Below are 22,629 nucleotides of genomic sequence, written 5' to 3'. Positions count from 1 at the left end.
GTGGGACCCAACAACACCATGTCGTCAGCATAGCTTAGATTATTTACGCAGACGTTGTCTATCCAGCAGCCGATTGGCTTTTTGCTGAGTTCCACGATCAGCTCGTTCACGTACAGGTTGAAGAGCTTAGGCGAGGTCAACCCCCCCTGCCTCACCCCGCACTCCAACCTGTACGGATCAGAGAGCTCCCTTCCCCACCGAACACTGTTTAACTGGTTTGCGTACCAAAATCGCATAATACTAAGCAACTCCGGTTGTACGCCTGCTTGCTTCATCTTTTCCCAAAGCACATCGTATGACACTAAATCAAAAGCTTTGGAAAGATCAAGGAAACAGGCGTACACCGGCGTTTTCCGACTGGTATAGTATTGGACAGTCTGCTTCAGGCTTAATATCGCGGTTTCCGTAGAAAGTCCAGGCCGAAATCCAAACTGCGCGTCATGAAATTGAAGCGTCTCGCTGAGCTTTCTGTCAATCAGACTATCCAATACCTTGGCAACTATGGTAGCAAGCGATATGGGTCTATAATTAGACCGGTCAGAAATGTCACCCGTCTTGTTTTTAACAATGGGGACCACTATTATAGTTCTCATCATGCTCAAAGGGATATATGTGTGACTAATACAGAGCGAGTAAAACATCGACAACACCCTTGGTAAGTGAAAGCCCGCGTATTTCAGATGTTCGATGCTGAGGCTGTCGTGTCCAGGTGATTTTCCCCTGGTCATTTTGTTTATCATTTCTGAGACTTGCTTAGCTGAGTATTTGACTCGACCCCCTCACCCCCTTAAACATCTCACGTAATTTATGGACGCCTCCTTATTATTTTACCGTTTTCAATGTGCTGGAGGGCATCCCATCCCATCCCATCCCATCATCTAAATTTATGGTGGTAGCTGCATTCTTCGTGATTATACTTACCTAAGTGTTCATATCTAACGGCCATTTTTTCTACGAAAATCTTAAGCTGCCCACTGCTCCCTCAAGCAGCTGGTTTAAATGTTGTATAGAAGCAGGCGTTAGGTAGGTACCTACTTTGCGGAGGTGCGGGTCTCGGGGCGAAACGTGCGTCGAGTGTGTTTGGGATTTGTGTGGTGCTGCGTGGTGATGGTGCGTATTGCTTGCCTGGTGGCTGCTTCTTCCTGCATGTTTAGCAGTGGGAGGGCGGGCGGTGCATTTCGCATGCTGCATGTTGCACCATACAGGTTCAACCTGTTTCCGCGGATTATAGCAAATTAGGCTTTTGGTTCATTGTACAGCTGGTTTAACCTGTGTCAGTCTCTTTTGACTATTATTATTGTATTTTTTATTTGGTATTTTTGTTTGGTATAAGTCCCGCAAATTGCTATTGCGCTGGAACCATGTCACATAAACATCTAAATGACGTCATTTTGACATCAGCCTAAATAAAAATATACCATCAGCTCGAAACTTCAGTCTAGTGCTTACGTCACTAAAATGGCGGCCACGCGTATTAGCAATTTGCGGGAAATATAGTATTTGGTATTTAGATTTTTGTTAGCAACTTAACTAATCATCTGAAATTCTGCAGATAGTATTTTTTTGTGTTTATTGAACCTAACTAGTCTTTAGCTTTACAACTTTAATCTTTATTTAAACGATAAGGATAATTGTTTTTATGCAACGAAAGGTAATAAAATGTAAATTACTGTCGCAGCGGTAAATGTATAAAGTACCTAATTGAAGTGCACACAATATTTTTAGATACTGCAGTATTTTAAATCACCTACAGCTTGAGTTATAATAAACTAGTTGATGCCTGCGACTTCATCCACGTTGATTAAGGTTATCTATTAAGGTATATATAAAATTCAAAGTCCTGACTGACTGACTTATATATCAACGCATAGCCTAAACCGCTGGTCGTAGAGACATGAAATTTTGAGGGTGTGTTCTTTGTAAAGAGTTGGTATCTACTAATAAAGAATTTTTTTGAAATTCCACCCCTGATTGGGTTAAATGGGGGATGGAAGTTTGTATGAAAGTCCGTCATTTTTGAAGTTACATCGATGGAAATTCTTATTTAAACTTTCGGTTAAAATAAAAAAATAAGTCTTTCACGATTTTTGGAAATTCTTCTACTAAGGGGGTTAAATAGGGGATGAAAGTTTGTATGAAAGTTGGTCATTTTTCAAGTTATTTGAATGAAAATTGGTATTTGGGTTTTCGGTAATAAATGAACAAATGTGTATTTTCAGGATTTTTGTAAATTCAACCCTCACCTCAATTTTCTAAATTCCATCCAAGCGAAGCCGGGGCGGGTCAGCTAGTATGATAATAAAAGGAGCCTATTATGTCACTCTTCAAGTCTTTGCTCAGTTGCGGCGTAATTAAATGACAAAGCAACAAACAAACACGCTTTTGAATTTATAATATGGGTAGTGATGCTCGTTTTACTTATTCAATTTTCGTATAAAACCTATTTTAGTAGTAGTAGTAACAATTTGGAAGGATTTAAACCCAAATCCCCGTGCGGTGGATGCGATGCGGCGCAGATTAATATTGCAAGCAGACCCGCAGGTGCAAACGGGGCCAAATTGAAAATAGCTTACGATAGCTAAATCTTGTTCAGACCTTGCGACATGGAAACGATGTAAATAAAAGCATAACTATACTATACGTAAGGGATTTTCGGAACGCGCTCGCGTTCAAGGAGCCGATTGATTATATTTATTTTTTATATATAGAAGACAAAAGTGTTTTACCTCTTCATTAGACGAACGACCTCTCGTTTGTTTGTTTACATTGTGTCCGCGGTTATTTTGGCTTTACTTTAAGCTGTTAGTCCCCCACGCGTCTCACATTCCATTTTTTGAAAAAATATGATGTAAGATACCGTTAAGTAAATTAAACCACATCTTACTTTTATCTCACTTGTCGTTATTCTCAAATTACGGCTTTATATTATTACCATTTTATAACCAAAAAGCGTAGACAAATGAACACAGAAAAACCTAGGATGTCAAATGTGACATCTTCACAGACTATAATAACACTAGAGACTTATATTCTAACACAACGTGCTGTCGAAATAGCCGACGACTCTTGCTACATTTTCAATTAATATAACTTGCAGTCCAGTAGCTTGCCTCCCTGCCACTGTGTTGCTCTGGCGTAAAACAGCCTTTAGTCGTATCCGTGTCGTGAGGTAAGAATGGAGTTTGGCGCGCAACCATGTCGCAATTACACATCCGCAGCGAGTGGGGAAGATGTGCCAACTGTGGCAAACAACATATCGACTTGTGTTCGGGCATTATAGTGTAAGGACCTATCTCTATGGTAAGGACTTACATCACTGTCATCATCATCATCATCATCATCAACCAATAAACGTCCACTGCTGGACATAGGTTTCTTGTAGTGACTTCCACACGCAACGGTCTTGCGCGGCCGCCATCCAGCGGCTCCCTGCGACTCGTCTGATGTCGTCCGTCCACCTAGTGGGTGGTCTTCCAACGCTGCGTCTTCCGACGCGAGGTCGCCATTCCAGCACCTTGGGACCCCAACGTCTATCGGTTTGTACATTCACTATAGCCGGCAGGAAATATTAGGTACAGAAATGGCTTTGTAGCGCGTTCTCTCTGGCACTCATACCTATGTGAAATTTTGTCGGTCTTAACGACAGAGACTACGCTCTACAAATCTGCTTCTAAAGGTCGACGTTCATTACTTTCGGCCGCGTACCTGTACTGTACTTCCTATTCCTGGAAAAATTGCTGTCGAGCGATGTGTTGTAGGCTCGACCGTAACAATAGCAAGATTTCCCTGTGAGCGGGTGTCATGATTGGGACCCACTTGCTCCGACCATTGCATCTTGGAACTTGTATAATAATTATATAGTATTCTGGTATTAAATTTTCGTTAGCGTGATTCAGGCTTCATAGTGATTGGAATTATGTCTTGTGGTGCCATCTAGTGAGATCGTTGTGAGTTGCTTTCATTTCAAATAAATTCATGAGAAATAAATGAAAAACACAACTGATTCATAACTTGTTTTATATTTATCTATAAATAATAACAATAAAGTTTATTGTAATATACTGTTCAACGCATTCGCTAAAATCATCTACGAAAAATAATCTAGGTAACTAGGTAGGTAATTTTAACAAAAAGTGTATACTGATTTGAAAAATACGCTCTCGATTTAATTATTACTTAAGTTTTAGAATGGCAAATAGGTACCTACTATTTCATATGCAATCAGCCTGAATCTGTTGCGAAAACTCAGCGTATCGTACCTTCTTAGGTCATTCTTTTAGTGGACGGAAGTCTAGGAAGGAAGGATAATAATTTTGTAGCCACTTAAACTTTATTAAGGAACAAATTTTTTTTTTCATCTTCCAAAATGTAGCCTCAAATTAAGCAACATCCGTCTCCTATCACAATCAAAACTTATAACTATAAGACGCCTCAAGTAGTGGACTGAAAACCAAAGGGTTGGTGGTTTAAACCCCGCCCGTTGCACTATTGTCGTAGCCTACTCCTAGCAAAAGCTTGATGCTTAGTTGGAGGGAGAAGGGGAATATTAATTAAAATCTAAATAAATACGATCTGTCTCGGCTTACTCACGTGTGTAGTCGACGTTAGCCCGACTAGTTTCGAACCCATCCGCCGCCGCACAACGCCGCGGGCTAACGTCGACTACACACGTGAGTAAGCCGGGACAGATCGTATTTATAATGGAAATCACTCACGGTAGTTTAAACGCTAAAATCTAAATACTATATAAAACGAAAAGGTGACTGACTGATTTATCAACGCACAGCTCAAACCACTGGACGGATCGGGCTGAAAGGCATGCTAAATAAATAGCTATTATGACGTAGACATCCGCTAAGAAAGGATTTTTGAAAATTCAACCCCTAAGGAGGTAAAATAGGGGTTTGAATTTTGTGTAGTCCACGCGGACGAAGTCGCGAGCATAAGCTAGTATAATATAAAACAAAAAGGTGACTGACTGACTGATCTATCAACGCGCAACTCAAACTACTGGACGGATCGGGCTGAAATTTGGCATGCAGCTTGCTATTATTTTTGAAAATTCATAAAATGGGGGTTTGAAATCTGAGTAGTCCACGCGGACTAAGTTGTGGGCATAAGCTAGTGGCTAATATTCTTAAAAAAAACTACCTATGTAAATAAAATATTTTCTTAGTCTATAGCATTTTTTCACATTTGACTATCAAATCCCTCATTGTAAGTCCCGACTGCCTTGGAAGGTATCTTGGGTTTCCCCAGCGCCTCGGCCTGAAGCACGGTGTCGGGCAACGCGTCGTCGGCTATGTCGGGCACGAGGAACGTGGACAGACCCGCCACCAGCGCGGCCAGACCAAACACGAACGAGGGCAGACCCGGCCAGTACACCGTCTGAAAGTCATTAATAATAATCATCACTATGCCAACCGATAGACATCCAATGCTGGACATAGGTCTCTTGTAGGGATTTCCACACGCCACGGTATTGCGTTTGATGTCATCTGTCCACCTAGTGGGAGGTTCAGAAATTTAAAATAATACACTTTCCGGTTTTAGTTTAGTTTAATATTCTTTATTGTACACCAAAAAGAAAAGACACAAAAAGAAACATGTAAAAGAAGAACATACAATCAGCGGCCTCATCGCTGTGAAGCGATCTCTACCAGGCAACTAGGTTGAAGAGGATTTAAGGGCTAGTGAAACTGGGTTTAAGGTGTACGTAAGTTGTTAGGGAACATAAAGATAATAATTATAATATAAGTAATATGTATATTAATAGGCACAGAAATGCCTTAATAATAATATATAGATAAAGATATACACAGGTACATATATAATTCAGGTTCTGGTGTGAGATCGCCGTTCCGGAACCTTGTGACTCCAACTTATAACGGTTTTTCAAACTATGTACCCTGCCCATTGCCACTTCAGCTTTGAAGAAGACCCCCACTAGGTAGATGGACGACATCAGACGAGTCGCAGGGAGCCGCTGGATTCAGGCGGCGCAAACCCGGGGCGTGTGGAAGTCCCTACAAGAGACCTATGTCCAGCACTAGCAGTGAACGTCTATCGGTTGATGATGATGATGATGATGACTTATAATAATAATTATTTGCTTTTTCATCAACTGAGCAAAACTATAATAAAGTCAATATTACCAGTAAAGGTGTCTGTGGTGCGACGATGGATCCGACGCGGCCGAGTGAGGAGCACAGCGCGTGCATCGAGTTCCTGGTGTACGTCGGGAACAGCTCCAAGGTGTACAGGTACGTGATGGCGAAATAGAACGAGCTCATCAGCTTCCCCGCCATATACACCGTCAAAGAGAGCCATGGCAAATCTGAAATCAGGAAAAAATAAGAAAACTAGTTTTGGTTCTCGACTATGAAATAAAATTTTTAATAAATTCAAATAATTTTTCACACGTGCTTTTGAATCGTAAAATGAATCTACCACGGGATCGGAGTACCATTTCTTCCGAGAAGAATGTGTAAGTTTAAAGTAAGTCAGTTTTTAGGGTTCCGTACCTCAAAAGGAAAAACGGAACCCTTATAGGATCACTTTGTTGTCTGTCTGTCTGTCTGTCTGTCCGTCTGTCTGTCAAGAAACCTACAGGGTACTTCCCGTTGACCTAGAATCACGAAATTTGGCAGTTAGGTAGATCTTATAGCTGACATTTGGGGAAAATCTGAAAACCGTGAATTTAGGGTTAGATCACACAAAAAAAATTAAATTGTGGTCATGAACTAATAATTAGTATTTTCAACTTTCAAAGTGAGTGACTATATCAAGTGGGGTATCATATGAAAGGTCTTCACCTGTACATTCTAAAACAGATTTTTATTTATTTTTTATGCATCATAGTTTTTGAATTATCGTGCAAAATGTCGAAAAAATACGACTGTAGTACCCTCATTGCGCGAGCCTGACTCGCACTTGGCCGGTTTTTTAAAAGTTATCTCTTCTCTATCGAGTATAACACCTACTATAAAATAAGTGAATACACAAACAAAGGTACATAATATTACTTAGAGAAATTAGTACGTCTTATACTAATGAAAAGAACTTACTTGTTGGTAGGAAGGGTTGTGACATGCATAAAATAGCGCCAGCGAAAAACGAGAGCATCAAAGGTAGTTTCCTCTTAAAGTGAATCAATATGTAAGTAGTCGCCACGGTAGCTGGGAGGTCCACCAGCGTCGTCAACGCAAAGTTCACATACTTGTTCCCTTGCAAGGAAACCGAATTGATCATCAGCCCATAGTTCACGAAGGTAGACGTCGTCCACCATATCAAGCACACAAAGAATCGTTTTCTCAGCGTCTTCGACTTGAAAGTATCTTTCAATAATGCTGAAAACTTTACATTTTCTCTCACTTCACATGTCAAGTTGTCTAAAGAGTTCTTGTCAATAGTTATCTTGTTCTTCTTTGCTGCATTCTGAAGTATTTTTACAGCTTCATCTTTCCTTCCTTTAGTCAGCAACCACCTTGGACTCTCATCTAGCAGATACTTGTAAAAGAAGAATAAGAATGCTGGTGTGTAAATGGCTCTGAGGAACCATCTCCAATCAGGTGTCAAAAAAGCTACAAACGCTGCTGCAACTCCTCCGAAGGTAAAGCCGAAACTGCTTATCATGAAGTATACCAACTTCTTTCTTGCGGATACTATTTCTAAAGCTGCAATAAAGGAGAAAATTTGTAAAAAATCACAAAGCATGATGGCGTTTTTTTAAAATAAAAATTAACTAGTGCTTGGCTGCAATAAGGTTGGAACCTATAGAGCGCACTTTGCTTTTGCTCAGACTTAAGTTTCAGTTAAAAAGAGACAGATTTGTGCCAGCGGTATAACCCTGTCTCGTTTTAACAGTGACTTAAGTCTGAGCAAAGTCAAAGTGCGCTCTATAGATCTCAGCCTTAGACCTGCTGGCAAGTGATGATGCAGCCTTTTTATTTATTTATTCAGATACAAGTTAGCCCTTGACTGCTATCTCACCTGGTGGTAAGTGATGATGCAGTCTAAGATGGAAGCGGGCTAACCTGCGGGTATGGCAGTTTGAATTAACCCCCCTTTGGTTTCTACGCGGCATCGTACCGGAAAGCTAAATCGCTTGGCGGCACGGCTTTGCCGGTAGGGTGGTGACTAGCCACGGCCGAAACCTCCCACCAGACCAGACCGGAGATTTAGAAATTACAAAATTCCAAACCCCCACCGGGAATTGAACCCGGAACCTCTAACTAATAAGACCACAGCGCTTACCACTGCGCCAGCCTAAGATGGAGCGCGCTTGCCTTAGAAGAAGCCTATTCAGTCTTGACTTGAAGGTACCCATCCATACTAATATTATATATGCGAAAGTGTGTCTGTCTGTCTGTCTGTCTGCTAGCTTTTCACGGCCCAACAGTTTAACCGATTTTGATAAAATTTAGTACAGAGTTAGCTTACATCCCGGGGAAGGACATAGGCTACTTTTTATCCCGGAAAATCAAAGAGTTCCCGCGGGATTTTGAAAAATGTGAATCCACGCGGACGAAGTCGCGGGCATCCTCTAGTTATAAATAGGAGAGGAAATCTGATGCCGGTAGAGCGTTTCCTGGCGGTTCGAATAAGAAACGAGGAGGCAAGTTACTTCGTAGTTACTGCAGCGAAGTTGATGATGCGATGCACACAATATTTGCATGCGCAAACTGGGAAAAAGAGAGAAGAGAGATTGTCAGTAATGGGAGACTTAACAGTAGAAAATCTAATAGAAAAAATACTAGAAAATGAGAAAAACTGGACAGCTATAACAGACTTTGCTGAAAAAATAATGAAGGAAAAGGAAGAAGAAGAGAAAAGAAGAGAAAAAGTGTAAAAGACAAGAATGTTGCTGTGTTGTAGGCTGAAAGGCGGGTACACTGTCAACAAGAAGACAGCAGGGGTTTTTAGCCGGTAAGAGTCCGGCTCTACCTACGGGTGTCCATGAGGATTTTCCCCTGCTGTATAAACAAAAAAAAAAAACAAAAAAAAAAACAAAAAAAAAACAAAAAAAAAAAAAAGTTACTTCGTACGTGTCCGTGGAAATTCGATAGATTTTACAAATAACTAGTTCACTCACTCAATACATACATCGGCGAGCAAATATCTCCTATTGCAGCCTCCAAGAATTCCATTGCTATGTAGAACCAGTACCACGTGGAGAAACTCCTCAGTGTTCCGAAGACGGCTCCCAACACTCCTGTTATGACTACCGCAGTCTTTCTTCCCAGCCTACAAAAAAAAAGTCGAATAAATTATTGAAGGGAACCCTTAAGGCAGGTTGGGGAACCTTATTCAATCAAAGCAGAGTGAATTAGAGTGAGGGAACTCTCGGTTATTATAAATTATAAATTGCTAATATTATAAATGCGAAAGTGTCTCTGTCTGTATGTCTGTCTGTTAGCTTTTCATCATCCCAGCCCCAGGCCAGGCCAGATCCCAGGCCCATTCGTTTAACCGATTTTCACGAAATTTGGTACAGACATAGCTTGCATCCCGGGGAAGGACATAGGCAAATTTTATCCCGGATAATCAAAGAGTTCCCACGAGATAGATAAGACTATGGGTGACGTGAATTCAAAGAAAATGCCTATTTTTCTTTGAATTTCCTAGTTAGCATACTTTCTAGGATCCTAATTTGCTAAATGCGAATACACTTTTCTACATCCTACCTAGGACGTCCTAATTTAGGATGGTGTAATAAGCCCATTAGCAGGTCTACCCTCCTACTAAATAGCATTATAGTTGTAGTAGGTATATAGGCACTGATTATCATGAACTTTTTTTAAAAAAGACAGACAAAGAAGCCATGTTAAATGACTAATATTCCCCTTTCCTCTCAACTAAGCGTCAGGCTTGTGCTAGGAGTAGGTACGACATTAGTGCAACGGGCGGGGTTTGAACCGTCGACCTTTTAGTTTTCATCAGTCCACTCCTTTACCGGTTGAACTATTGAGATTTTAGATATCTGAACTGAAGAAAAAACATGGGTATGTACCTACTTTATATTGCAAACGTTGTTTAGTCAACGTTAGACACGTTTTGAACATAAAGGATCAATAAAATGTAGGAGATAAAGATTGATATTATGAACAGATCACGTTTTATATTAATGGTCTAACATTTTTCTTTAGAATAATCCATACTGGGCATCTTCTATAATATATATAAAATCCAAAGTCCTGACTGACTGACTGACTGACTGAAGTATATATCAACGCACAGCCTAAACCGCTGGTCCTAAAGACATGAAATTTGGAGGGTCTATTATTTTTAAAGAGTAGGTATCCACTAAGAAAGGATTTTTCGAAATTCCACCACTAAGTGGGTTAAATGGGGAATGGAAGTTTGTATGAAAGTCCGTCATTTTTCAAGTTATTTGCATGGAAATTGGTATTTGGGTTTTCGGTCACAAATGAAGAAATACGTGTTTCAGGATTTTTGGAAAATTGGCCCATAAGGGTAGTAAAATAGGGGATGAAAGTTTGTATGGGACAGTTTTGATTATTGATATTATTAACTTGAAATTTGTAAAGTAGGTTTTTTGTTGAGGTTAGGTGTCAGCTAAGAAACGACTATGAGAAAATCCCCCCCTCCCCCACGCGTGCGAAGCAGGAGCAGAAGCTAGTATTTTATAATTATTTCAATCAATCAACCAGCCTGTTTGCGTCCACTGCTGGACATAAACCTTCCCAAGAGCACGCCACCACACACGGTCCTCCGCTTTTCTCATCCACCCACTTCCCGCTGCCTTCTTAAGGTCGCCAGTATAGCGTGTTGGAGGTTGTCTCACACTGCGCTTGCTGGTAAGTACTCAGTCTCCAATCCAGAACGCGTCTGCCCCAGCAGCCAGCGGGTCTGCGACAGACATGGCCTGCCCACTGCCTAATATTTATACTAAAGGGTGTAACTAGAACGCTGGCAAAAACGAAGACAGGTGATAGTACTGATCTGTGGTACTGATGATTACTGATATGATACCTTCCACAAAAAAAAACGCGAAAAAATATATAAAGAAATCCTATAATTTTTTTTTTCTTTTTTTTAATAAAGAATATTAGCCATGTTAAATGTCAAATATTCCCCTTTCCTCTCCAATTAAGCGTCAGGCTTGTGCTAGGAGCAGGTACGACAATAGTGCAACGGGCGGGGTTTGAACTGTCGACCTTTCGGTTTTCAGTCCACTCCTATACCGGTTGAGCTATTGAGGCTCAACTGGCACTGTGCAGAATTATGTAGCCTGTAGGTATAAGTTTACGATATATTGCAAATAAAACATTTGACTGACGCTAGAGGTCAACGAACGATGCGTAAGTAGGCCACTCGGAGTCAATGATTGATGATGATTTGAAAAATACTAAATCACTAAAACTACAAAATGAGGCAAATGGTTATTGTATTGGATTGTATTTATGTAGTATAACAATAACGCTAAGTTTTTGCAAGCGTTCTGGTTACACTCTGTATTTTGACAACTAAATCGATGCACTGCTGCACTTTACAATAAGTGCGAAAATTCACTTTTCGTGAAAACCTCAGCCAGCGCTATTGATGATGATCATAATTTTATTCCTAGTTAAATTAATGTAGCAAATGATTGTATGTGCAACAATTGAAACTTTGCGTGAACAATTTGCCTGTGAAATCACGATAAAGGATGACTAATTGTTTCATATTTCAATTGGGTCATAATACAGTAGTTATCGGCATGCCAAACAGTCTGATCCGTCCAGTAGTTTGAGCTGTGCGTTGATAGATCAGTCAGTCAGTCAGTCACCTTTTCCTTTTATAGGTATACTAGCTTATGCTCGCGACTTCGTCCGCGTGGACTACAAAATTTCAAAACCCTATTTCACCCTCTTAGGAGTTGAATTTTCAAAAATCCTTTCTTAGCGGATGCCTACGTCATAATAGCTATCTGCATGCCAAATTTCAGCCCGATCCGTCCAGTAGATTGAGCTGTGCGTTGATAGATCAGTCAGTCAGTCATTCAGTCAGTCAGTCAGTTAGTCACCTTTTCCTTTTATATATATAGATTTAGATTGAGCACTTTCAAAAGTAATATTTCGTTTACCATAATAATTATTAGTCCTTGGTGGGCGTAAGATTACATATTATATTGTTGGCACTTCTTAATCGTTGTAATTGAGGTTATTTATTTTTTATTGTGAAGGTTATGTTTAAATGTATTTCTTGTGATAATAGTTTTCGGATTAAGATACAAGTGTTATATTTGTAAGTATTAAGTAGTTATATTCATTAATTTAGTTCCTTTATTATTTAGTTCAAAGTCGCTCAGCGTGCTATGGAGCGGGCGAGGTAGGGTGTCTCTCTGAGGCACAAACTCCGTAACGAGGAAATCCGTCGGAGAACCAAAGTGACTGACATAGCTCAACGAATTAGCCAGCGGGAGTGGCAGTAGGCAGGCCACCGCGTCTGACGCATATCGGCAAGCGCAGTGTGGGACGACCTCCAAGCCGCTGGACTGACGACCTTAAAAAAGCTTTTTTAAAAATCCCGTAGGAATTTTTTAATTTTCCGGGATAAAAAGTCTACGTCATTCTCCAGGACTTCAACTATACCCATGCAAAAAATCACGTCAATTTGTTGCTCCGTTACGACGTGATTGAAGAACAAACCAACAAACAAACATACTTTCGCATTTATAATAATTATGGGTAGGGATATCTTTTGCGAATTTTATTCACAGACAAGCAATCTTGCATCTGTTTAAAACTAAATAAATCTAAATATATAAATAGAAAAGGTGACTGACTGACTGACTGACTGACTGACTGATCTATCAACGCGCAGCTCAAACTACTGGACGTATCGGGCTGAAATGTGGCATGCAGATAGCTATTATGACGTAGGCATCCGCTAAGAAAGGATTTTTGTAAATTCAACCCCTAAGGGGGTGAAATAGGGGATTGAAATTTCTGTAGTCCACGCGAACGAAGTCGCGAGCATAAGCTAGTAAATAATAACTCGTAAAATGTCGAGAAGGCGATCCGGATGGGATCACCCGCACGGGGCTAACGCGGGGGCTGTTTGCTTGCGCGGGGCTTCTCCATCCCGATTGCCATCTTGAGTCTTGACCTGTCGCGTACTATATAGCTAGGGTCTTACCGGTCCGACATGGGTCCCACGAGCAACAAGCCGCACATGTATCCAAAACTGTGCACCGTTCCGACCAGGGTTCTCTTCCATTCGTGGCACGCCAACTCAAACTGCAAAAAAGGTTTTTTTAATGCAGGATAGGCTTGCGCTTGACGACAGCCCTAACTAAGGAAAGCAATGATGATGTCTAAAGTTGGAGCGCGCTTCTTTAGAAGATGTCTATTCACTTTTGCCTTGAAGGTAGATTTAGGACTGAATAAAAGTCATCCAGCATTTAAGATGGCCAAAACTTGGTCTGGACCTTTTATTGGAATTTGTTCTAGACTAGGGCACTTTTAAACAAACTGACTCATATTGATCAATGAATTATATGACCCTGGCATGGGCGTTACAATAGACAATGAAACATCAATAGTTCCTCACATAGGCAACAAAACTATTGGGCTCGTCATACATCCATTCGGAACAGTAATGCGTGGAGTTGGACGCGCTGCAGTATGACACGGCCTCCATGTCGTCTTTGCATCTGAAATAACAGAAGACGAAAAATATATCAAATCAAATCAAATCATTTTAGTAGTAGTAGTCACAGTAGGTATTGCGGGCTGCAAAGCCGAAGTGGCAATGCGCAGGTCACATCAGTACCTTACCTACCCTTATTATAATGCGAAAGTGTGTTTGTTTGTTGGTTTATTGGTTTGTCGGTTTGTTGATTTGTCCTTTAATCACGTCGCAACAGTGCAACGTATTGACGTGATTTTTTGCATGGGTAGGTATAGATAAAGACCTGGAGAGTGACATATGCTACTTTTTATCCCAAAAAATGAAAGAGTTCTCGCGGGATTTTTTAAAAACCTAATTCCACGCGGACGAAGTCACGGGCATCAGCTAGTAGTTCATAAAACCGATAGATGTTGGGGTCCTAAGGTGCTGAAATGGTGACCTCGCATCAGAAGACGCAGCGTTGGAAGACTCCCCACTAGGTGGACGGACGACATCAGACGATTCGCTGGGAGCCGCTGGATTCAGGGGGCGCAAAACCGTGGCGTGTGGAAGTCCCTACAAGAGACCTATGGCCAGCAGTGGACGTCTATCGGTAAAAGACATTCCACCCAAGGAATGTTGGGGTAAAGATTTCAAGATTTCAAGAAAAATCTGCTAGTTTTCGTAATCTCTAACGATTTTATTTACACCTACTTTTCATTTAGGTATAAGTTGAACCTTGACTGCAACGCACTTGATGGTAAGTGATGATGCAGTCTAATAATGGAAAGCGGGCAAATCTGAAAGGCGCTGGCAGTTTTGATTACTAAGCTATTTAGTCTTCTACTCGACTGACAATTAATCTTTAATTTTACTTTTTATTTTACTGATTGTATCGTACCTATCGGAAAACAGAAACAATATGATTAAAAAATACATGAATAGGTATAAGTCCTGCAAATTGCTAATGCGCCTGGTCGCCATTTTAGTGACGTCAGCACTAGACTGAAGTTTTGAGCTGATGGTAGGTAAATTTTCACTTAAATATACCTACGTCAAATGACGTCAAAATGACGTCATTTCGATGTTAATGAGACATGGTTCCAGCGCAATAGCAATTTGCGGGACTTATAGGCCTCTATCTTTTTAAATAATTGGCATTCAAAAAGGATTTTCAGAGGTTATTTATATTATCGTGTTACTAAAAGATGTTTAATCGTTCGAAAGGTCACCTTATTATCATACGCGTAAAAAAAGTTTTGATGGTTTAAAACCGGTTAATTATGTATGTTAATCCACACAAATAAAAAAAAATGCGTGACTGACTGATCTATCTACGCACAGCTCAAACTACTGGACGGCTCTGGCTGAAATTTGGCATGCAGACAGCTATTATGACGTAGGCATCCGCTAAGAAAATATTTTTGTAAACTCAACCCCTAATAGGGTGAAATAGGGGTTTGAACATCCGCTAAGAAAGGATTTTTGAAGGGGGGAAAAGGGGGTTTGAAATTTGTGTAGTCCACGCGGACGAAGTCGCGACTCGCGATTATAAGCTAGTGTCATATAAAAATACCTGTAAGAGACTTCTTCTGCGGCAAATATGTAATTAGTACAGTATAATGCATTGGAAGCGAATGCAAGAAACGCCAAAATGATCATTTCCACATGGTATCTCTTGAAAATACCGTACTTATCCAATACCTCGTCCAAATCCACTTTCTTATCACTTACAACTTTTACAGCACTCATATTGATAACGAATCATAAATTTAAAACTGTTCACTAATAACACTTAGTTAAATTTTTGACATTATTAATTAATTTAGGTATCACTTAGGTAATTTACAATAATTTATACAGCACACCATTTAAATATTTTTAACGGCAAATATTTAATAATTTATATAATATAATAATAATAAATAATTAATAATATTATATTGTTTCTTTTTATTTATACTAACACAGTAAACATTGTGTAGGTACTAAACTACCAATTAACACTATTTATTATGTCAAATTATGAAATAGCGTTTATTTAAATTTTATTTTAATCAATATTTCTTTCGTCTCCGTTGACTGATTGGTACGTCTTAGCCAGATATATAATGCACTTTGAATGTTCAAAGCGACAAAGGAATTCGGCTCCAATATTGGTTGAAGGTAACCAAGCCACAATGAGACGGCTCAAGCATGAAACGGACTCATATAAAAACTAGTCGATTGTAGAGCCACATAATGTTGTTCAGTTAGGTGTGTAATTTATTTAAATTAAAAAAAAATTGGGAGTATATTAATATTATTCATTGCTCTATATTGCTTTAATATAAACGGTATGTTAACATATAAAATTATATTTTACTAGCTTATGCTCGCGACTTCATCCACGTGGATTACACAAATTTCAACCCCCTATTTCACCCCCTTAGGGGTTGAAATTTCAAAAATCCTTTCTTAGCGGATGCCTACGTCATATAGCTATATCTGCATGCCAATTTTCAGCCCGATCCGTCCAGTAGTTTGAGCTGTGCGTAGATAGATAATATATACGAACATACTGCCAAAGCTAAACTACGCTGTGATAGCCTAGTGGTTAGGACGTCCGCCTTCTAATCGGAGGTCGGGGGTTCGATCCCGGGCACGCACCTCTAACTTTCCGGAGTTATGTGCGTTTTAATTAATTAAATATCATTTGCTTTAACGGTGAAAGAAAACATCGTGAGGAAGCCTGCATGCCTGAGAGTTCTCCATATAATGTTCTCAAAGGTGTGTGAAGTCTACCAATCCGCACATGGCCAGCATGGTAGACTATGGCCAAAAACCCTCGTCAATCTGAGAGGAGAGAGACCCGCGCTCTGTAGTGAGCCGGTGATGGGTTGATCATGATGATGATGATACTGCCAAAATCATAACTCTTCCTTTTGGCTTTGCCGAGTCGGATAATAAAATGGGTACCTACTGATGAGTATGAATTAGGCAACATCGCATGCCAATATATATTTTTATGTCTAGCTCTAGTCAGATGTTGCTCAATCATTAGTATCTATTATAATTATGATTAGAATTCAATGAGCTATTATGAATCAAGGACAACCATTCACCAGGTGTTGTGGGCACACCGACCACTCACACTCAATAAAAGCTCGTTTTTAGGGTTCCGCACCTAAAGGATTAAAAGGAGCCAATCTGTTGTCTGTCTGTCGATTGTCCGTGTGTCACATGTCTCTAGCCCGTAGACAAAATCCATACTAATATTATAAATGCGAAAGTCTGTCTGCTAGATTTTCACGGCCCATCGGTTTAACCGATTTCAATGAAATTTGGTACAGAGATAGCTTGCATCCCGGGGAAGGACATTGGCTGAGTTTGTTGTGGACTCTTCTCAGACTTGGGCGCGTTTGGAACCCTTGTAGCTTTAGTTTTAAGTTTGCGTAATAATTATCACCACTATATCTTACAAATCCAACAACTGACTATCAAAAAGAGTAATTTATTACCTATTCTGAATAAATCATTTGACTTTGACTTTGGCTACTTCTAATCCCGGAATATCAAAGAGTTCCCACGGAATTAAAGAAAAACCTAAATCCACGCGAACAAAGTTCGGCATCATCTAGTGAGCTATAAACCTGGTATTTGGCGTTGACCCTAAAGCAAATATTGAATTTGAAATTCAACTTACTTAATTGCAGGGGGCCCCCAGTCCCACACATGAAAAAGAGAGCGAATTTTTTTTATTGCGCTAGCATGTGGGGGTGTCCATCCAGAACATTGTACAGTACATTACGAATATTTTTTTATTTTTTATCTGTGACCGAAATATAATTATGCGCGGAACCCTAAAAGAAGGAGGCAACTCACAGACCGGTTTTTATTATTTAGACATAAGTAATGTAAATAAAACCTACTCAGGAGGGGTTCGATCCTCTAACTTTTCGGAGTTACGTGCGTTTTAAGCGATTAAAATATCACTTGTTTCAACGGAGAAGGAAGACATCGTGAGGAAACCTGCATGCCTGAGAGTTCTCCATTTCTCGTGTGTGTGTTGTGAAATTTGCCAATTCACATTGACCAGCGTGGCGGACTATGATCTAAGCCCTTCTCATTCTGAGTGTGCTTAGTAGTGATAGTGAGCCTTTATAATAGGTAATGATGAGTCTTTATCCTCTATCTTTAGTTTAGTTTATACGCGGCAGAAAATAATGTACATCGGCCTTTAGAATGATATTTCGGCTGTGTAGAGCGTTGTCTCTGTCACTCATACCTATATGACGTTTTGTCAGTCTCAACGACAGAGACAATTACGCCACACGAGTAGGTGATTACGCTGTACAAATCCGCTATCTCCTTCTAAAGGTCGATGTACTTATATTATTTTCTGCCACGTACTATTCAATTAAAAATATGCTACAATAATTGTAATATTATATGTCATACTATACCTATGAAGCTGTGATAGGCTAGTGGTTAGGACGTTCGCCTTCTGATCGGAGGTCGGGGGTTCGATCCCGGGCACGCACCTCTAACATTTCGGAGTTATGAGCATTTTAAGGAAACATCATGAGGAAACCTGCATGCCTGAGACTTCTCCATAATCTTCTTAAAGGTGTGTGAAGTCTACCAATCCGCACATGACCAGCGTAGACTATGGCCAAAACCCTTCTCATTCTGAGAGGAGACCGCTGCTCTGCAGTGAGCCGGCGACGGGTTGATCATGATGATGATGATGATGATGATTGTTATACGTGTGTCAAAGACATTAATATTATGTACAATGCGGCACAGAAGCCAAAAACTACCGGAACAGGAAGTCATTTATTGCCAGGACGTGTCAATGATGATGACTATCAAGTTGATATGGAGGCAGACATGTCAGTTTCCTTGACAGCACTTTAGTTTCCTTCATTTCCAAATCTGCTACTTCCTTTAACTCTCAATAATTATAAAGTCAACTTCCTTAGCGCATCATCCGATCCGAGTCCGTGAAAATACGTTCCGAAGTAGTCATTTGTATAAGCAGTGGCGTGCACAGTGTTTGAAGCCAGGGTAGGCTTTAGTTAGGTAGGAACCTATTTACTGGCAGGTCATAATGAAAAATATGCATTGAGCCATTACAATTGGGGTAAGCAGTGCATTTATGCCTCTATGACCTGCACGCCACTGTTTGTATGGTAGCTATTATGACATAGGAATAGGATGACGTAAATATTTTGTAAAAGTTCACGATAATGCAAATAAAACATCTGACTGACACTAGTGGTCAATGCACATTCCGTAATGAGGAGGTTTCCAGGCAACGTTCGAAAAAAATTTCATAGATGGCGCTGAATATATTACCGCCACTAAAGACGAAAAATAATACCTATATTTATATCATATATGCTTTAAATTTTTAAATTTAAATCGGATGCAAAATTAATTAATTACTTCTATTATAGTTCACTCAGTCTATGTAGTTCACAGATTTTGTGGCGAAGAAACGTAAGGAAAATTGCAGTGCATGCTAGTCTTACTCTTCATCTATGTCATTGATTGACACGACCTAAACATTAAAGCATAGAACATAAAGATTTATAGGAATTATTTTTCCTCTTTCGTGGCGACCTATGCGAGATATTCAAGAGACATCTATGAAAATGTTATTGAAGCTGTCCCTGAAACTTCCTCATTAGGTCACTCGGAGTCATTGCCACGTCGTAGCTGGGGCGTTGATCTGAGTTTTGCACGCTATACATTGCGGGTTTGAAAAATACTAAATCTACAAAATGAGACAAATGACTATTGGTATTGGATTGTGTCTATGTAGTATAACAATAACGCTTAGTTTTTGCTAGCGTTCTGGTTACACCCTGTATGTGCACTTGATTACTATTCACATACATATTTGTTAAAAATTTAAAAACTATATATAATATTTTTCAGACTATAATAACAGCTAGTGTTCGAGACTGGAACTTAAAATTTTACGCTTTGCTACTCTACGGAAAATATCTGTCATAAAACAATACCGTCTCTTGAATGAATTAAACGGCTAATTATTTTTATAATAATTACATACCTGCCTACAGTTTGAAGACCTCGCTTCGTTGCTATTCAAAAATATTGTAAGACATAATGTGAATTACTTTTCACGTTCATCATCATCATCAACCAATAGACGTCCACTGCTGGACCAGGTCTCTTGTAGGGACTTCCACACAAATCCAGCGGCTCCCTGCGACTCGTCTGATGTCGTCCGTCTACCTAGTGGGGGTTCTTCCAACGCCGCGTCTTCCGGTGCGAGGTCGTCATTTCAGCACCTTGGGACCCCAAAGTCTATCGGTTGTACAAACTATGTGCCCTGCCCAATGCCACTTTAGCTTCCCAACTCGTTGAGCTATGTTACTCTAGTTCTCCTACGGATCTCCTCATTTTTACCACCAGGTGAGATTGCAGTCAAGGGCTAACTTGTATCTAAATAAATAAATAAAGTTATACAATCCAAACGTCGCCGATATAGATTCGCTTAAACAATTCCGTTATAAGTTAAGTTGTATGGCATTTATTTAAATTTTTTCAGGCTGAGAACGAGATAAGTGGGATAAACTTTGAACACATCTAAGCACGGCCGTAATTCAATTACGGACTTGCGCGAACTTTCGGCGGCGAGGGTAGCTCGCAAATTACATTTGTCGGCCATCTTCTTTGCATAATTCCACTTGCGAGGTTACGTTTGTTAACATTTGTACTGGATATCTACTTGTCTCCTCATTACTGAAAGCATCTTATCTATGGATTTCATCACGTAGATAAACGCGTTTGGAACGCTCTTCCAGATTCAGTTTTCTCAGTAGGCGGTACCCACTTTCTCAATTTAATGAATAGCGCGAGATAAACTTTTACTAATGCCATCTATTTAGCGGTAGGGAAACTACATTTGCTGTCATGCTTAACTATTTTTAAACTATTTTATTTATTTGAAAAATCTATGAATAGCGTTAGTCAAAATATTCGGTTGATTTTAGTCATCCAAGATTTTAGTTTAAAAACCGATCTTTGTTTGTCGCAGTATGTCACCTTCCTCGCCGTCTAAATAATATTCTCTTTGTTAAAGGCCAAAGGCACAATGTAGCATAATTGACGCAGTGTAGATAGTCGACAAATGTAATTTGCAAGCTACGTCAGGCTAGACCTTCCGAAAGTTCGCGCGACTCCTTGATTCAATTATACTATCGCGCTCATGAAATGTGTTCGCAAGTTTGGCTTATGACCCGTTCACACGGCGCAAGATTTGTCGGACCTTTTTTTTATTGGAACCTGCAAAACCGGATACTAAATAAACTAGTGGTTCGCCTCGAACTAAGCCTCGCGGTATCCCATAAGATAGTTTTAACTATAATATAGTAATAGTTAACTTTTAACATTAGACGTAAAAAAATAAAGATTATTGTTGGAGATAGTTGAAGTTTCAAATAATTTTAAATACATATCAAAAGGACATAATTTGAACCTGCGTTTCCTGGGATCGCGCCCGACGCTCTGACCTCCAAGCCACGGTTCGTTTGGCAGGCTAAGCGCCGAATATGCTTATGCTTATTTGAAAAACAGTCCCCGCAAAAATCGGATGTGTCGTGTGTGAACGGGGTGTTACTTATCTTTATTCTTGGACCGAAACTGTTTTACTAATTCCGTTGAAAGGAACATTCGTAACACTGTTTTTTAAGTTTTGCGTAATTTGAACTAATTGTCTTGTTAGACTGAATAGCAACTTGTTAGTCCAGAAAGTTTTACGTGGAAAAATTACAAAATTAATTAAAACTAGATCTTATTCTTGGACTGACTCTGCTCTACTTATTTGAAACTAGCTTATGCTCGCGACTTCGTCCGCGTGGACTACAAAATTTCAAAACCCTATTTCACCCCCTTAGGAGTTGAATTTTCAAAAGTCCTTTCTTAGCGGATGCCTACGTCATAATAGCTATCTGCATGCCAAATTTCAGCCCGATCCGTCCAGTAGTTTGAGCTGTGCGTTGATAGATCAGTCAGTCGGTCAGTCAGTCATTCAGTCAGTCAGTCACCTTTATATACTTATATATATATATATATATATATAGATAAGTATAATGTCGTAATTACTGTTCTAGTTTCTACGTAATACTTAGTTAGCTTTTTTAAGTTGCATGAGGGTATGTCTCGTGTACTTTAGTAGTTTTATGAAAAATCTTGAAACACCAAAAATTCTATAAGAGAGAACGCAGCCCAGTCGTGTTTTAATGGGTACCTATGCCAATTTCAACCGTATTTTTAAGTAAATAAAGCTATCCCAATATTCTTCATGGACCAATAGTAAATAAATAAATAAAGCCTTTATTACTGAATTTAAATTTAAAAGTTACATAATTTAAATCTCGCACTTTAGTTCTTTCCGATCAGCGCGTCTTCTGACGCATAGGCCTCCTCCAGGTTTTTCCATAATAGTCTGTTTTGTGCTTCTCTTGTCCATAGTGATCCCGCTGCCTGCTTTATATCGTCTACCCAGCGTTTTCTTTGTCTACCCCTTTTTTTACGATCTTTTGGACCAATAGTACGATCATTTAAGTAGTAGTGATAGGAGGACGAACTGTTGTCCCTCGCTAACAATAATTCAGGGATTGTATGCCTGCATGGCCACAAATTTACAAATTCACAGTTTTAGGATTTTTTCCCTCACGTGTAAGTACTATTAGACGTTATAGTACTATTATATTATTCTGTGCTATTATATTATTCTGTGCCATATTTCATGATTCTAGGTCAACAGGAAGTACCGTATAGGTTTCTTGATAGACACGACAGACAGACACGACAGACAAACAACGAAGTGATCCTATAAGGGTTCCTTTTTTCTTTTTGAGGAACGGAACCCTAAAATTACCGAAATGAGAAGCACCTCCTTTTTGGAAGTCGGTTGAGAAAATTATAATAAAAGAAAATTTGCATTCGTTGTCTTAAAGTCGTCCAGAAACGCCGAAATCATTTCAGAGGAATGCT

At 39.7% G+C, this 22,629-nt stretch overlaps 2 protein-coding genes across 2 annotated transcripts in view; one reads left to right on the top strand and one right to left on the bottom strand.

Annotated features, from left to right (window-relative positions):
* Positions 1-22,629, top strand: part of LOC117983160 (solute carrier family 22 member 3-like) — a 295,991-nt gene that overhangs the window by 258,121 nt on the left and 15,241 nt on the right. The gene's annotated exons all lie outside the window — the stretch shown is intronic.
* LOC117983031 (organic cation transporter protein-like) lies at positions 5,025-15,764 on the bottom strand. The gene is made up of 7 exons (XM_034969483.2): positions 15,194-15,764; positions 13,558-13,660; positions 13,144-13,244; positions 9,095-9,246; positions 7,068-7,676; positions 6,156-6,337; positions 5,025-5,388 (listed from the first exon to the last, which is right to left on the bottom strand). Exons 1-7 carry the CDS (start codon positions 15,367-15,369, stop codon positions 5,191-5,193), a joined length of 1,521 nt encoding a protein of 506 aa, XP_034825374.1. The 5' UTR covers positions 15,370-15,764; the 3' UTR covers positions 5,025-5,190.

The sequence above is a fragment of the Maniola hyperantus genome, chromosome 6 (assembly GCF_902806685.2).
Source record: "Maniola hyperantus chromosome 6, iAphHyp1.2, whole genome shotgun sequence".
NCBI classification, from domain to species: domain Eukaryota; kingdom Metazoa; phylum Arthropoda; class Insecta; order Lepidoptera; family Nymphalidae; genus Maniola; species Maniola hyperantus.
Note: the sequence above shows the minus strand (reverse complement) of the source record. Positions and strands in the feature narration are given on the sequence as shown.

Excerpts from the sequence above, each read along its gene's own strand:
- LOC117983031 (XM_034969483.2), bottom strand. The coding sequence starts at position 15,369 with ATGAGTGCTGTAAAAGTTGTAAGTGATAAGAAAGTGGATTTGGACGAG. Across the intron at positions 7,677-9,094 it reads CTCGCCGATGTATGTATTGA|CTTTAGAAATAGTATCCGCA; the intron begins GTGAGTGAACTA and ends CCTTTATTGCAG. Across the intron at positions 5,389-6,155 it reads CACCACAGACACCTTTACTG|ACGGTGTACTGGCCGGGTCT; the intron begins GTAATATTGACT and ends AATGACTTTCAG.